We start from the raw sequence: 13,736 nt of genomic DNA, 5'->3' as shown, positions 1-13,736 counted from the left end.
TTTCGTTTTTGAATAAAACTAAATAATTCAAGAGGCAGACACTGACCCACCCTAGTAATATTTAATATGGTAATTTCTGCTAATATCACCCTTTCAATGAATTTGTAAGTAGACTTTCCAACAAAGTTACTCTTACGATGTATGGACAGAGATTGTAGAGTGAGGACAACTCACCCTTGTTTGACGGTTGTTGGAGAGCTGTTGAGGGCTGTTTGGGACGCCTTATGCATAGGGAGGGTATGTAGTTGGGTACTTGCCAAGCATTCAGATTCAGGAATTCTAGGCCATTTCGAGCTATTCCCTGTAGAGGTTTCATTTTTATCGTTGACAACAACCAGCTCATTGCTGGAGAACTTTCAATAGGCTGTGCGCCCATTAAACTGATACCGTATCAGAGTGTATGCAAATATAAAGGCTGAAAACATACAGCGGATATACAGCGTAATACAGCAGAAGATACATCATACAAACTACAAAGTAGGCAGTGATGTAGTGCTAACCTTTTTTTAACCATAACTGTATTTTGAGATAAGTAGATGTAGGCGACCAAGAGTCACAACGCGACTCTTGGTCGCAAAAACTCTTGGTTGGAACAGCTGGGGGCTTGGGGGCGATGTAAGCCTTGGCAAGCCTTGGCGCCAAAGCCTACAGGGCTTTAAAATCATGTATATGATATGAAAAGTGAGCACATTTGTAGTAATAAATAAGTTGAAAAAATAACAAAAATCAATGCTTTTGCCTTGGTATAAATGCTGACTGCCATTGGTTTGCTGTAACCAATTAGGATCACAATCTTGTCATGTTACATGAACATTACATCACTGTATTGAACTTTATGTTGCTTTACATTGAATGGCCATTGAATGTCGACTATAATGACATTAGTGTACTTGAATCAATGAAATAGAGCTATAATTTACATTGAGAATTGGCAAAGTCTAAAAATTTTAACCCTAACTATAGTTATACTTAAAAAACACAAATTTTTTAACCATAACTTAGTTAGGGAGAGCTAGGGTAGCACTACATCACTGAAAGTAGGAGAGATTACTGTATTTACTTTTGATCAAGTCACAGGGAGACTAATGCAATGGGCTCTGCTGCGTAATATGATATGAATAGATTGTTCCACATGGCCAGTCTAAGAACAACCTAAATTGGTTCTCTGTGTGAGCTTTCTTGATCAAATGCAACTGTATAGAAAATAATCCCAATGCCTTAAGCTCTCAACAGATTGGTTCCATGGTGTAATGGTTAGCACTCAGGACTTTGAATCCTGCGATCCGAGTTCAAATCTCGGTGGAACCTGATATTGGATCAATTTTTTTTGCTTTAGTTTTGCTTTCTATCAGATTGTGACATCCAGAATAATTGTATACCGTATGTGAGTCTAAAATAAAGCCTTAGCGCTACATCATGATCAATGTTGCTTGGATGGTGAAAAACTTTCAATATAGAATTCTGTCTATAGAATTATTGCTATGGAAATATTACTAAATTACTAATAATTGCCAATAAAGTGATACATATACATGTATCTCAAAGTTGGTCGTCTTTCGGTGTCTATCCACCTAGAGCAATTATAACTCAGCAAAAGTCCATATCACACAAGATTAAATCTCGTAATCCCCCATTCACAAGGCGACAAGCTGACCCATTTAGCTACACAGAATGCAATGGATTAATTGGGTGATATGAGTCATTATCTGGATTAAAATACGCATAGCTATTCTGCAATGTCACTAAAGCTTGCTCTTGCAAGTCTTATTAGCAAGTTTAGCTATACAGATACTCAAATTCCAAATTACGTAATGTAACATAATATGAACAGATTGTTTCAAATGGCCACTCTAAGAACACCTTATATTTGTTCTCTGTGTGAGTTGTCTTGATCAAATGCAACTGCGTAGGAAATAATCCCAATGCCATAAATTGTGAACTTGTAGGGTTCCAGGGGCGGATCTACTGTGGTGCATATGGTGCAAATGCACCACCACAAATATGGCAAAAAAATTAAAAAAAAAGATTTGAAATCTATCAAGAATTGAGTAAATTACAATTCATTTCACTGATAACTTGCTTTGGGAGGAAATGAACAAAAACGGCCTAGTAGAGCTCGTTACAACAAACCAGTTTTAATAACATTGACTTGAATTTTTTTAGCTTATAAACAAATGAGAGTGGTCCCGATAAACATCCCCAATTGAGCCACAACTTTTTCGAAAGAAGTACTACAAGCAATTTTAAAAGCAAAATGTTTCAAAAGAAAGGTCAAGAACGAACATTGAATCATTTCTTTCGACGACAAAACAGCAATTCAAAAAAGTATGCCCTAATATGTCTGTTTTATAATAGTATCGTTATGTAGCTAATACTACAAAACTTTTTTTATGCATAGACATGATATACATGTGCATAGTATAAGGAACATTATAAAACACCAATTTAATTAATCATATTTAATGTTAATTTTTACCTCTAAACTTGTTGTTTGCTGCAAATAAATGATTACACTTTTTTGGGCTCAAACACACTTCTCCTTCATTCTAAGATGCCTAAATTTCAAAAAGTTCCGCTAGCGCGGGGCCAGGTGAGGGGATCGCCCTGCGCACCCCCTCCCACTCTAGATATATTACAAAAATTTTGCACCACAAACTTTTTTCCTAGATCTGCCACTGGGTTCCATAGTGTAATGGTTAGCACTCAGGACTCTGAATCCTGCGATCTGAGTTCAAGTTTTGGTCGAACCTGGAATTAGTTGATTTTTTTGCTGTTGCTACACTTTTTATCAAATTGTGACATTCAATATACTTCCAATGTACTCCCAATTTGTGAGTCTTAAATGAAACCTTTGCATTGTATTGTCAATGTTTCTCAGTTGTGCAAAAAATGTAGAAATATAATTCCGTTCTGTTATTCATTTGTTGCCTTCTTTTGTTTGCTTCGCATAGTTCCCATTGTAAAGCATGTAGCGTGCTCGAGTGAGAGCATTTTAACAGCAGTAGCTGGCAACTGTAGGCACTTTTTCTAAATGGTCAGCTCATCAAATTTAATAGTATCAACTCCAATTAGCATCTAGTATATCATTTCAATTAACTTTGGTGGTCTTTGCAGACTTTGAGAAGCTGACGGAGGCCGAGTTGCCTGAAGATAACTACATAGTAATAGAACACTATGAATGTAGCATCTGCTCCTCTACGACCCCCTCAACCATGGAGCGGCCCATGGGAATGGTTTCCCTCCTCCAATCGACTTGTGGTAAGCATCTCAAACATGCTATAGCATAGCCTACTTTTAGACCGTCGTAGCTTCTTCGTTATGCTAGCATTTTGAATGTCTCATGACATCTGAGTGTGATGGTGATGCTCGCTATAGAGCCACTCCAACATAGATTTGATCTATATTACATGCATAGTATGCAGGCTTATGAAGTTGGTGTTATAATTACAGTTATCTTTCAGTCCTCACCATCCCATGTAAAAAATTCATCAAGCAGTTGGATATACGCATGAGTACTAAATTGTCTGCAGAGATGTTATTTGGCGCTAAACATTGAGAGTGTGTTGTTTTCATCAGTATTTCATGTCCTCTGTAACCTCTGTTTATGATCATCTCAGCATGTCATATAAAATTTGAGTCTAGACCCAGAGTAAACTTCAAAGCACGATTTTTAAAGCATCCAAAGGTGGCGGTTAAGTAAAAGGTAAAGTTGATTAAAATAAAAAAATCATTAATAAAAAAGGAAGATTAGCAAAACATTGTGAACGTAGTGAAATTAATTAAAACTTTACGCAGTATAATTAAAGTAGATTACACTCTCATTGCGTCTCTAGCATCCTCTTCCTGTTGCAAGTATTTAAAGGTTCAGTTATTTTATGGAATATTATTACTTCATCAATTTAGTTTTATAAGTATAATATACTTTTTCTTAAGATTTTTCTACCGTCGTATTATGCGTTTGTTTTAATGTAAAGCGTGATTACCCAAAGTATTTATTGCAAGGTTTAAAGCCCAGAAATGAAATTAGATGAATTAAACAAAATACTGGGTATTTTTATGAAGGTATCTAGCGTGTGACAGGTTCAACTTAAAAGGTGGCTCTTAAAGTAAATAAACTTTGTATGTAGAATTTGACACGTTATAAAAGTTTGCATTCTTCTACCTGATTTGATAGGTAGCTTTTATATCATGTGCTCTCTTTCTCAACACTGATTTTCTTCTTGATAGTAATGAACTTTGCAAGATCTGAGCCAAATGCAAAGAAGCTTCCTTTGGCGGACGAACAGCCAACCTCTAGTGAGCTATTCTCAGATTACTATCGTAGAGCACAGGCTCGGCTTGATCACATGTTTGCGGGCAAGGTGAGTGGATGGCTAGCTCTTCCATCTCTGTCAGTGTAGACTGATTCCATCTCTTCCTCTTACCACAGATGATGCAAGGAATGGTGTGATCTGTTTGTAGCAAGACAATACCGCTGCCCTCGAAGCTGATCGAAGTATCGGAGTGTTCACTCAGTCTTGTGGTCATTACTTGCATCTGGACTGCTTCAAAGCTTACCAAGAGTCTGTCACTGTAAGTCTATGGACCTGACGTAGCCAGTATGATATGTACAGTTTATCTGTTCAGTATGATATGTACAGTTTATCTACCGTACTTTTCAGACTATTAGCCGCTACTTTTTTCTGATGGTTTGAGCCATGCGGCTTATATAAGGGTGCGGCTATTCTGTGGCTTTTTCTTTGACCGCTAGGGCACATTAACCGGAATCTCCAGTTAGTGCGCCTCTAGCGGTGAAAGAAAAAACAAAACAATGCCTAACGGTACTGTTCCGTTAGGCACTAGGTTAAAAAGCGTCGGTTAATACGAAACAGTGCCGTTAGGCACTGTGCCATTCTAAACAGCAAAGTTGCTGCCGCGTTAAACAGCACCATCCTGAGTTCTGCGGCCTATACAAAGGTGCGGCCTATGTATTGTTTTATTATCGTTTTTTGGAAAATGAAGCAGATGCGGCTTACATATGGGTGTAATTTATGGTCTGAAAAGTACGATATAAAGTATGATTTGTGCATATGGTCTAGGATGGTTTTTAATGTCCTGTAAGTGTGGATCTTGTGTAGAAATTTGAGAACAAAAGATCTCTCTGAACAGAGAGTGATATATGGTAGACAATCTCACCAATGCTTTGTCAATATGCAAATACTTCCAAATTGTTAATCTGCCGGATGATACCTTTAAATTCCTGCAGGATTTGTTTTCAAACTCGCTAAGATTAAGGTAAAAGTGTTTAAAACAATTATTTATTTTAGTATTAGCTTTGGGTCCTTCAAAACCTATTTTACTAGCAGTTTTCTCGCTGTTAGAAGTCCAGCCTGAGGAGCGCAAGTGAATGCAGAAAACTTCAAGTTACTCAGAAAGAAACAAAGTACATGTATATGTATTCAATTATTCAATTATTTATCGATACTCTAAAATGTAAAGCGTTTCTCTTAAACTCCTGTAAAATAATATAGACATGACAGTTTTCTCAAACAACCTTGCTGTAGCAACTGTATATCCACTATAGTCTGAATAGTACATGCAGCATGTACATACTGTGTTTACATGCCTCCCGCTGTGCATCGCAGGTGCAGTCGAGGCAAAGACAAAATTTGACAGGTGATGAGTACCACTGCCCGCTGTGTAGACAGTTAGCCAATGCTCTCTTGCCTATTCTACCGACTGGGAGTGACTTACCTGTAGTAGTTACTGCTCCTGACGACACTCTTCAGTGCTTGAAGGATATCGGGGCTATGCTCAATCACAAGCCTTTTAAATGGGTTGGTATATAAAGCTATATATAAATCTAAGTGTTTGTTGGTCTGTTGTACGTATGTCCAGTTATAACGATAAAGTTATAGGAACGAAAAAACCGTTTGCAGACTGGTGCACTAACCAACCGCATCATGCAGCCACCTTGCCAAACTAGAGAATAATTGTTTGGTTGTTACTAGCTCACCTGAAGTTCATGACTGTATGAGCGATCATGACTGTATGAAAGATCATGACTGTATGAGAGATCATGACGCGTAACAATTATAAGTATACTTATTCCGGGTTGTAGCAAGCTTGCTGCATGGCTTAGTGGTAGTGTGCACACTACCACTTCACATCCGTGCATCCGCCGAATGTGTGAGTTCATTTTCCTTGGGGTGAAATCTTTTTTCTTAACACCCAGACAGAAGGACAGACACCGATCTTATTATAGTAAAGTTATTATTGCTAGGTTAAGTTACTCAAATTCGGACAGTTCATTTATAATTTATGAGTTCATGCAAATTCATAAGTTACTCAACAACTATTTTATTACCCGTACAGCACCGGGCATTCATCTAGTTCACTTATATATGTAATTTTTTCACATTACACTAGAAGTGTTATTAGTTTCATGGCTCATTGTTTTAATAGCTTAACAGTCAGATTTTAATGATGAAAATAAACATTTTATGTTAATGTTAAAAAGTTTTCACGACTGATCACAAAAGATCACGACTGAAATTAATACATTGTGATAATACTTTATGACAGTGATTTAAGTCACTGAGTTTAATATAGTGATGGTAATTTAAATAGTCACTTTAGCCAGGATAGCAGTTTAGTGACTAAGTACTGACTTCCTGTTTGCTGCTGTACTGATATCTATGTGCATCGCAGCTGTTGGAATAGTAGTTGTACTAGGAATTGTAGGAAACCTATGTTTCTAAGAAACTACCCTCCAAAGACGGTACTTTCAAGCATCATTTTGTCCAACAGCACAGCTTTCTATTGGCTTAATAAAGTTAGTACTTAGCTGTAAAATGTTCTGTAAGTTTCATGAACAGGTTTTGTTGTTGTTTGCAATCAACTTTAAATCTTACGCATCTTTTCTGTTACGGTTTACTAACTTTTAAAAATCTAAGAAATTATGACTGAGATACAGCATTGAAAAAAATGAGAGCAGAAAATAACTAATAGCTGCTTCTTGCAGAATATATTAGAGAAATACCCTAGGACACTTATGTATTCGCCTCATCTAACTTTCGCGTTTTCGCAGAATCATCCTTTCGCGAAAATTTCATGAGCGAAACTAAGCTATCATAATGAACGAGCGAAAACGCGAAATTAAATAGCTTTGGTCATTAATATTCACAATAAAATCGTCATGCGTATTAGAAATGCAGGCATTTTTCGTGTGTGGTTGGCTCATTGGGCTATTTCTGCTAAACTCATTATAGCTAATACACCGATTGAGCAGCATGGCAAAGCAAATTACGATAACAGGTTTTTTTGGAAAAGCCAAGACAAATGAGGAAGATGATGATATTAGTTTAGTCACTGAATTTGTAACTGATGAGGATGAAAGTCTGGTAGGGAAAGTCATAAAATTTAATAATAATTATTGTAGTGATGAGTTTTATTACCAACCAAAAACAATAACAACCCGGAGCCATGGCCACCGCGTGGTATAAATACTTGAGATCTCATATTGGTACTGCATCAGTCACGACGGGAGGGACCTTGACGTCATTGATAGTCCAAGAAACAAATAGTAGCAAGCGATCAAATTGCACTATCGATCTCGTCAACACATTTCTACCTGCGGTTTACAAATACCAACTAGTCGCAAATTGAAAACAATTTCGTAACACTGAACTGGACCTGATGAATCTAATTACGTTTGTTCCACTGCATTTATTTTCACATCACTATATTTTCGCACTCATCAGAGCTGCAAAATTAAGTTGCAGCGAAATTTTACTCTGTATGCCACTCATGAAACTAAATACTAGCGAAATATAAGTGTCCTAGGGTATAAATCTGAGGCAATCATTCGGCATGCTGAGAACTGCGTAGAATTTTGTATGCCATTTGCTGCCAGCATTAGTTGAAAAAAATTTCATTGGAAAGGTTTATGATCTTGGGAGTTCTCGGAGAACAGAGTCTTATTATCAGGTAGTCATAGTAGTTTACTATGTATACAGTGTAACCTCTACATAGGAGTTTAGTTCACTCTGAGACAAGCTTTTTATGTCAAAACTGTTCTATATGTTAATTTAAATAGTTCTAAAAACTACATTGTGATTCACTTAATTTGTTCTGCAAACTTCCTAAAACTTACAGTAACTCATTACTAAATACTGCAGGTATTTACACAGCTATGAGCAATAATTATATAAGAAAAATGTAAGAACAGATTTGATAACTTAAGCTAGTAAACAAGCAGTCAATCTATGAGGTGTTCATTGCTACTTTTCCTTAAAGATACAATAATGAATATGTAGGTTTGGTAATGCGTAGGTACAGTAGTAGAGGCGGTGATGAATATATGCAGCGTAACTTACTTTAACCTAGATTATTTAAAGTTTAAATAATTTTACTTATACTAGCACTAAGCTCGGTGATGCCCAGGATTTCTTTCATCTAAACCAGATAGTTTGTAGGTGGGTTTTTAAGAGGCTAGTTCACAGGAACCAGATAGTTTGTAGGTGGGTGTTTAAGAGGCTAGTTCACAGGAACCAGATAGTTTGTAGGTGGGTGTTTAAGAGGCTAGTTCACAGGAACCAGATAGTTTGAAGGTGGGTGTTTAAGAGGCTAGTTCACAGGAACCAGATAGTTTGAAGGTGGGTGTTTAAGAGGCTAGTTCACAGGAACCAGATAGTTTGAAGGTGGGTGTTTAAGAGGCTAGTTCACAGGAACCAGATAGTTTGAAGGTGGGTGTTTAAGAGGCTAGTTCACAGGAACCAGATAGTTTGAAGGTGGGTGTTTAAGAGGCTAGTTCACAGGAACCAGATAGTTTGAAGGTGGGTGTTTAAGAGGCTAGTTCACAGGAACCAGATAGTTTGAAGGTGGGTGTTTAAGAGGCTAGTTCACAGGAACCAGATAGTTTGAAGGTGGGTGTTTAAGAGGCTAGTTCACAGGAACCAGATAGTTTGAAGGTGGGTGTTTAAGAGGCTAGTTCACAGGAACCAGATAGAGTTTCGAAACCAAATATTTTATCAACCTGGCGGAAGGCACGGAACTTACGTTTGTGGAGCTTGAATAAAATCAGCCAATAAATGTGGAAACGCAGAGCGTTTCTAATGGACACACAGACAGACACAATGAAAAAACAGAATTTAGAACAAAGCGAAAGTTCGGATAAAATTGATCAAAAATGTGGAAACGCATAGCGTTTATTGGGACAAAGTGGAATTATTAATATAAATTTTTTTGTATTAATTTTTGTATTAATATTTGTATATATTTTTTACATTTTCCTTTTAAATTTCATCTTTAATCTCTTTATGATCTCTTACGAAACGGGTGTTTTACGAAATTTTGAGCACGGTATGTTAACATCACTGCAGGTGTAGTGTCAAATATTAATTCAATTTCTATGTTGGATATCTCAAACATATGTCAAGGCTATCATAAGTAGAGGTTTGGGTGTAGTAGATCTGTGCATTGGCCCTCGGTGAGTCTTTACTAAAGGCAGACTCCAACAGTTGGTGATGACTTCAAATGCTGTGATTGCAGCCTTCAGAGCCCTTCTACAAAGAGTTAAATGTCGTTACAATGGGAATGAGATCGAATGCCATGGGTAACATCAACAAGTACACGCAGGCAGGAAATCCCTATGAGGTAGCCCAGTTTCTCATATCCGTAGCACGCTGTAACCTAGACTATGCTGTTCTGTATGAAACCAATGGCATCAGCGTGCCCAGCAGGAAGTCGTCTACTGGTGAGTTAAAAACTAATCATTGCCGCAATTACAGATCTTACTATCCATAGATGTATCTCATCTGTGCTTGTTGCAGTGTATCCATAGATGTATCTCCTCTGTGCTTGTTGTAGTGTATCCATAGATGTGTCTCATCTGTGCATGATTGAGTGTATCCATAAATGCATCTCATCTGTGCTCGACTGATGTATGCATATCATCTATGCTTGTTTGAGTATATTCATTGAGGTATTTCATCTGTGCTTGTTTGAGTACATTCATAGAGGTATCTCATCTATGCTTGATTGAGTATATTCATAGAGGTATCTCATCTGTGCTTGTTTGAGCGTATTTATATAGACATGACTCATTTGGCATTATTTGGATGTTTTCGTATCGCTGTCTCATCTGTGCTAGTAGGCTGATCCAATTGCTTTTGCATCTTTTGTTTTTAAAATTTATTAAATAGATTTTTACGAAAATGTTAAGATCCTTCCAGCTTTCGTTTTTAGCCTTAACATCCATTCCCTCATTGTAAATTCCATCAGGCAGTTGTCTTACATCCCTTGTGCGTTTGTACTGAATTATTTACCTTGAGAATTTAGATGGTCACTGCTTCATTGTGATTGGCCACTACTTCATTGTGATCGGTCAATGCTTCATTGTGATTGGCCACTGCTTCCTTGTGATTGGTCACTAGAGCACCTCACTAACTGGTTCACACCTAACTTGTTCTATATTTGCAGATTAGCAATGTCATGAGAGATTTTGGTAAGTTTAGTTTTCTTATAATTTTGTAGCCCATCTACTAGGTGCCCTCTCCCAGAGCATTCTGAAGTTGCATGGACAGGGAGCAGAGGCACTCGACCTTCTCTCCCAGCTCACATCCGTGGAATTTCATCCTTCTGCTAGCACCAGCAGTCTTGTACTCCACCAGGGAGCTGTCCCCCTTTTGCTCAGAGACCCCATCTCAATCTTCCTTCAACTTTATCTCAGAATGCCTCCTCATCTCTCTCTTGGTATCTTTTAAGATATAAATTTATACGCTCACTGAACTCTTGAATCTATCTTTGGTACAAGCGAAGTTGTTCATTCAAGTCATCCCTACCGCCTTAAGTGGTTCAGGAAGCGGGTGGGAAAAACACTGAAAACGTGTCCATGCTATGAAGGCATGATAATCGTCTCTGTGTTTTTGAGTTTTTCTCTTTCTGCCTTAAGGCTGATTCACACTATATCACCATGTTTCGGCGTTTTCCTCACAGCGATGTGCGCAACGTGTGTGACTATGTGCAACGTTAATACCCTACAGGATGAAATTATTCGATGGATTCAATAATTCGCGTACAGTCAATTTCGCGAATTATTAAAAACAGCGAATAATTAATTTTATTTTTAACACAAAGGAGAATACTGTAACAACCACACCAAATTAAAAACTAGCCGCTAGGCAGAGTTAGTAAACATAGCTGAGTTCCAAACTCTTTTAAAATAATCGCTGGGGTTTTGAGTTAAGCCCATTGCCAATACATTGCACTTCTTTACAAAATTACTCAAGGTTGTCATTCAGGATTTGGCATCGTCATCGCAAAAATATCTCCTGCAGCTCTTTACGTTAGAAAAGCTCATAACTTACCACAAGTTGTTGGTTCACCAAAGGCCTTCAAATCAATGAATATTCATGAAAACCACTGGATGCAGGCAAAAATTTATAGCCTAGCATGATCGACATAAATCTTCCAGCTAAATAGAAACCTAAACACATGGTATACGCATGTGAAAGTTTTACTCTATTGCTAGCTGAATTCATGGATTAATTTATTCGAGAATGTGTTCATCCGCAAATAAATTAATCCGCGAATATGCATAAAAAGACAATTTTTGCTAAATTCAACTCGGCGAATAATTTCATCCTGTAGGGTACGTCTGGAAAGATTGCAACTGTCAAAATTATCTATTAGTTCGCCGTGCACCCATGACAGTCTGTGTAATGTGTACTACTTCAGTGATGGTGATCGACTGTCACGGATTGCCTGATCTATATTTTCTTCCATGACAGTTGCTGCGAGACTAGTATTTCATTTTTTTCGCTACCCCATTGTATAATGAGAACACTATACCATCGACTATTGGCTGATGTAAAAGTCGATGGATTTGTGATAGTGTGAACATTGTTATCACAGATGGTCACCGACGTATTGTGGCATCAACGGCGAGATACGGCGATATAGTGTGAGCAAGCTTTAAGGCCAAAACCCACTGGAAAAATATCAAACTAGTTTGTCGCTGAATCTGTGAGCTCTGACACTTCGACTGATGCTAGCGGAGATTACCATTGTATTCATCTGTATTAGGAGTTCCTGATATTCACTCTTGTCACTTCGTAGAGATAGACTAACTGACTGTCAGCATGTTCCCAAATTTAAAACTAAAATACGTTGAAAGACGAGTTTGATTTATAATAAAATCTTGGTCGCTTTAAAATAATATTGGGTAATCTAGTATAAAGAGAGCTTTAAAAATAAAATAAATAAAAATGCTAAAATTCAAAATATTTATTATGAACATCAAATAATAAATTGATATGTATGAGTCGTAGTGTTTGCATTATCTTTTTGTTTGTTTACAGAGATCTCCAGTGTTACTGTTGTTGTCAGCTAGGCCTTTCAGTCTTTCCTTTGTGGCAAAAAAGTATTAACTAGGTGCTTCTACATCTTGCTGTTGTTGGCCTGCCAGCGGATGAGAGCCAGAATCACTTGCTTTTGCAGTTGATCGCTTCTGATGGTTCTATACATAGCACAACAATACTAAAGCTTCTGATGGTTCTATACATTGCACAACAGTGCTAAAGCTCTAATGTTCTTGCTTGTATTTAACAGGATATTTTGAAAGGCTCGTATCGGCAGTCTACAATCTGGCATTTGTGCAGGCTTTGTTCCATGTCAGCTGCAAGTTCAACGAGGATGAGCGGCAGTCGTGGGTCACACGAGGTATGAGAAAACCCAGTTTTTCCAGTGACGTTTGCCAGTTGAATGACAAGCCTGGTTCTAGACGATCGAGTGACGTTCCCTATTCAAATCGCTTGAGTATTTCTATTGAAGCAAGCTCGAATCGAAGATGGAGTCAATCGACGGAGAAAGTTTCTCCTGGCACCCGAATGACTCGATCAGCTGTCGTTGGCGGCAGACAGCGTGGTAATCTCTCTCCAAACAGTGAACCGCCAACACAGCACGGTCTCGCCGATATGGAGCAGCTACTGCAGACCATCATTACGCAGCTGACTACAATCAGGTTCTACCCTTCTGATGATACACGTGTGTCTGTAAGTACTTACTCATCATATTAGCCATTTGTTAACGCGTAATATGAGATTCGTCTCCCGTGGATGCCTTGTTCAATGTTTCAGTTTCTGGAGTGCAGTGTCTGGTCTCCACAGAGCATAGAGTGCTTTGTGCAGAGAAGGTGCCTCAGCTACCTTGAGTTTGTAGCCATTTTGAAAAAGCATGTCTACAATGTACCTCTGCCAGAACGTCCTGCCGGGTGCCCCAACACCGAGATTTCTTGCTCAGAGGTAAGCTTATATCTTTTAGGAGTTGTCTTATCGATAATCAATGTCGAACACTACCTAGCACTTGCTTTATGTTTTCAATATGGCTTTCTGAAAGCAGCATTTTGCTGGAGGAACGTATCGAAAAATGAATATGATGACTGAGTCCATTTTGCTCTTCAGGATTGTCAGCAGTGGTTCACAGGGCTTGCCAAGTATCTTGGACTATGCCGGGCAGAAGAAATATCTGATAGCCCTAGTGCCCAATCGCTGGACTGGGCCGGCCAGGATTCTCATAGCATAGTAAAGGGGTGGCTAAACTTTATCATGACTTCTAAGGAGCGATCAACTATTAAGGTGTGTGCTGTCATGAAGTATCTATGTTAGATTTCGAACATTTCAAACAAAATTATCATCAGCTCATCAATTTTTTTAAATCAAAAATTTTTAACCAATGCATCATTTGATCCAAGTCAA

At 38.0% G+C, this 13,736-nt stretch overlaps 1 protein-coding gene and 1 non-coding gene across 2 annotated transcripts in view; both read left to right on the top strand.

The window, feature by feature from the left end:
- The window catches only part of LOC137392902 (E3 ubiquitin-protein ligase UBR3-like), a 65,156-nt gene that overhangs the window by 48,033 nt on the left and 3,387 nt on the right, over positions 1-13,736 (top strand). Inside the window, exons 23-31 of the mRNA XM_068079262.1 lie at positions 3,115-3,258; positions 4,228-4,361; positions 4,462-4,572; positions 5,625-5,816; positions 9,532-9,736; positions 10,516-10,734; positions 12,592-13,034; positions 13,119-13,287; positions 13,426-13,616. Coding sequence (XP_067935363.1) covers positions 3,115-3,258; positions 4,228-4,361; positions 4,462-4,572; positions 5,625-5,816; positions 9,532-9,736; positions 10,516-10,734; positions 12,592-13,034; positions 13,119-13,287; positions 13,426-13,616 — 1,808 coding nt within the window. The remainder of the gene's footprint in view (positions 1-3,114; positions 3,259-4,227; positions 4,362-4,461; positions 4,573-5,624; positions 5,817-9,531; positions 9,737-10,515; positions 10,735-12,591; positions 13,035-13,118; positions 13,288-13,425; positions 13,617-13,736) is intronic.
- On the top strand, positions 1,237-1,308 carry Trnaq-uug (transfer RNA glutamine (anticodon UUG)). The gene has a single exon. It is a non-coding gene; the product is annotated as a tRNA-Gln (tRNA).

Source organism: Watersipora subatra, chromosome 4 (assembly GCF_963576615.1).
Source record: "Watersipora subatra chromosome 4, tzWatSuba1.1, whole genome shotgun sequence".
Taxonomy (NCBI): domain Eukaryota; kingdom Metazoa; phylum Bryozoa; class Gymnolaemata; order Cheilostomatida; family Watersiporidae; genus Watersipora; species Watersipora subatra.
The sequence above is the reverse complement of the archived record's forward strand: the minus strand, read 5'-3'. Positions and strand labels throughout refer to the sequence as shown.